The sequence below is a fragment of the Hordeum vulgare genome, chromosome 6H (genome assembly GCF_904849725.1).
Source record: "Hordeum vulgare subsp. vulgare chromosome 6H, MorexV3_pseudomolecules_assembly, whole genome shotgun sequence".
NCBI classification, from domain to species: domain Eukaryota; kingdom Viridiplantae; phylum Streptophyta; class Magnoliopsida; order Poales; family Poaceae; genus Hordeum; species Hordeum vulgare.
The window spans coordinates 178047335-178049461 of record NC_058523.1 but is presented as its reverse complement, the minus strand read 5'-3'; the positions used below and the strand labels follow the sequence as shown (position 1 = coordinate 178049461).

The 2127-nt window shown below is 53.4% G+C and overlaps 1 protein-coding gene across 1 annotated transcript; it reads left to right on the top strand.

Moving 5' to 3' along the window:
- Positions 1–370: 370 nt before the first annotated feature.
- LOC123406140 lies at positions 371–694 on the top strand (the record flags this gene model as incomplete). The annotated part of the gene is made up of 1 exon (XM_045099618.1): positions 371–694. A coding segment is annotated over exon 1 (324 nt), but the record flags the coding sequence as incomplete, so codon positions are not given.
- Positions 695–2127: the final 1433 nt, after the last annotated feature.

Sequence of the window (2127 nt, the reverse complement as noted above, 5' to 3'; positions counted from 1 at the left end):
GATGGATGAAGAGGGCAACGCCATATATCCGAAGCATACCACTCGGCAATGTCGCCTCCTAATCCAGGGGTTCGGCAAAGGGCAACCAAGTGAAAAGGACAATGAACAGGATGAGGAGGATAAGGAGGATCCGTTCCCCCAAGTCCATGCAACACTGATGATTTTTGCTGACGTTGAGAGCAAGAGTCGATTGAAGCTGATGAACAGGGAGGTGAACATGGCCACCCCTACCAACCCCAAGTTCCTCAAATGGTCTCAGACTGCGATCACCTTTGACCAGTCGGATCATCCAGCACACGTACCCACCCCAGGGAGACAGGCTCTGGTCGTCGACCCGGTGGTGGAAGGAGTCCGACTGCGCAAAGTCCTCATGGACAGCGGCAGCGGCTTGAACATCATGTACGCCGACACTCTCAAGGGGATGGGCATTCCGATGTCCAAACTCAGCGAGAGCAGCATGCAGTTCCATGGAGTCGTCCCTGGACGAAAGGCCAAGTCACTCGGCCAGATCGCGTTGGACGTCGTTTTCGGCTCCGACAAAAACTTCCGCAAGGAAAAGCTGACGTTCGAGGTGGTGGACTTCCAGAGCGCATACCATGCAATTCTGGGCCGCCCGGCGTATGCACGTTTCATGGCCCATCCATGTTACGTGTACCTGAAGCTAAAGATGCCAGGCCCAAAAGGCGTGATCACTATCACAGGCAATCGACAGCGGGCCGAAGAGTGTCTGCAGCAGGGGTCAAGGATCGCCGATCAGCAGATGGTTGTCTTTGAGCTTGACGAGTACAAGAAAACAGTCGACCCCGCTGACTTGATGCGTGCGAAGAAGCCAGCTTCGGAGTCTACATTCCAGTCGGCGGGAGAGACGAAGAAGGTCAGCATCCACCCGAGGGACGACACTGCTGCCCCGACGAACATCTCCACCACCCTCGATCCTAAATAGGAAGCCGAGCTCACCCAATTCCTCCGTGAGAACTGGGACATCTTCGCATGGAAGCCCTCTAACATGCCATGTGTACACAGGGAGTTGGCTGAGCACCGACTGCATGTGGATCCCACCGCTCGGCCTATCCGAGAACGCCTGCGTCGGTCCGCCGCACACAAGAGGAAGGCAATCGGAGAAGAAGTGGCCAAGCTTTTGGCAGCCAACTTCATTCGCGAGGTACACCACTCTGAGTGGCTCGCCAATGTTGTCATGGTGCCCAAGAAGGACAAGTCGCTCCGAATGTGCATCGACTTCAAGCATCTCAATAACGTCTGCCCGAAAGACCATTTTCCGCTCCCCCGCATCGATCAAATTGTCGATTCGACTGCGGGTTGCGAGCGTTTGTCATTTCTTGATGCCTACTCGGGCTATCATCAGATCCGTCTGTATGGCCCCGATGAATTAAAAACAGCCTTCAACACCCCCATTCGGGTGCTTCTGCTACATCACTATGCCATTCGATTTGAAGAATGCAGGAGCTACCTTTATGCGCATGATCCAAAAATGCCTCCTCGACCAGATCGGTCGGAATGTGGAGGCGTATATGGATGATATCGTAGTCAAGTCACGCAAAGGTTCCGGCCTGCCGACTGACTTGGCAGAAACATTCGCCAACCTTCGTAGGTACGATATCAAGCTCAACCCCGCCAAGTGTTCATTCGGCGTTCCCAGCGGAAAGTTACTCGGTTTCTTCGTTTCCGAACGAGGGATCGATGTCAACCCCGAAAAGATCGGGACCATCGTCCGAATGGAGAGGCCGGTCAGAATACACGATGTTCAACGGCTCACAGGTTGCCTAGCGGCTTTGAGCAGGTTTATCAGTCGACTCGGCGAGAAAGCACTTCCTCTGTACCGACTCATGAAGAAATCAGATACTTTCGAGTGGACAGATGAAGCCCAAGTTGCATTCGACGACCTCAAAGTCCTACTTTCCACCCAGCCGGTTCTTACTGCTCCGCTCAGTAAAGAGCCCCTTCTTCTGTATATCGCGGCTACAAATCAAGTCGTCAGCACCGTTCTTACAGTCGAACGAGAAGAAGAAGGCAAAGCATACAAAGTTCAGTGGCCAGTGTATTACGTCTGCGAAGTCCTGACTCCTTCCAAGCAGAGGTATCCCCACTATCAAAAACTTATCTACGGGA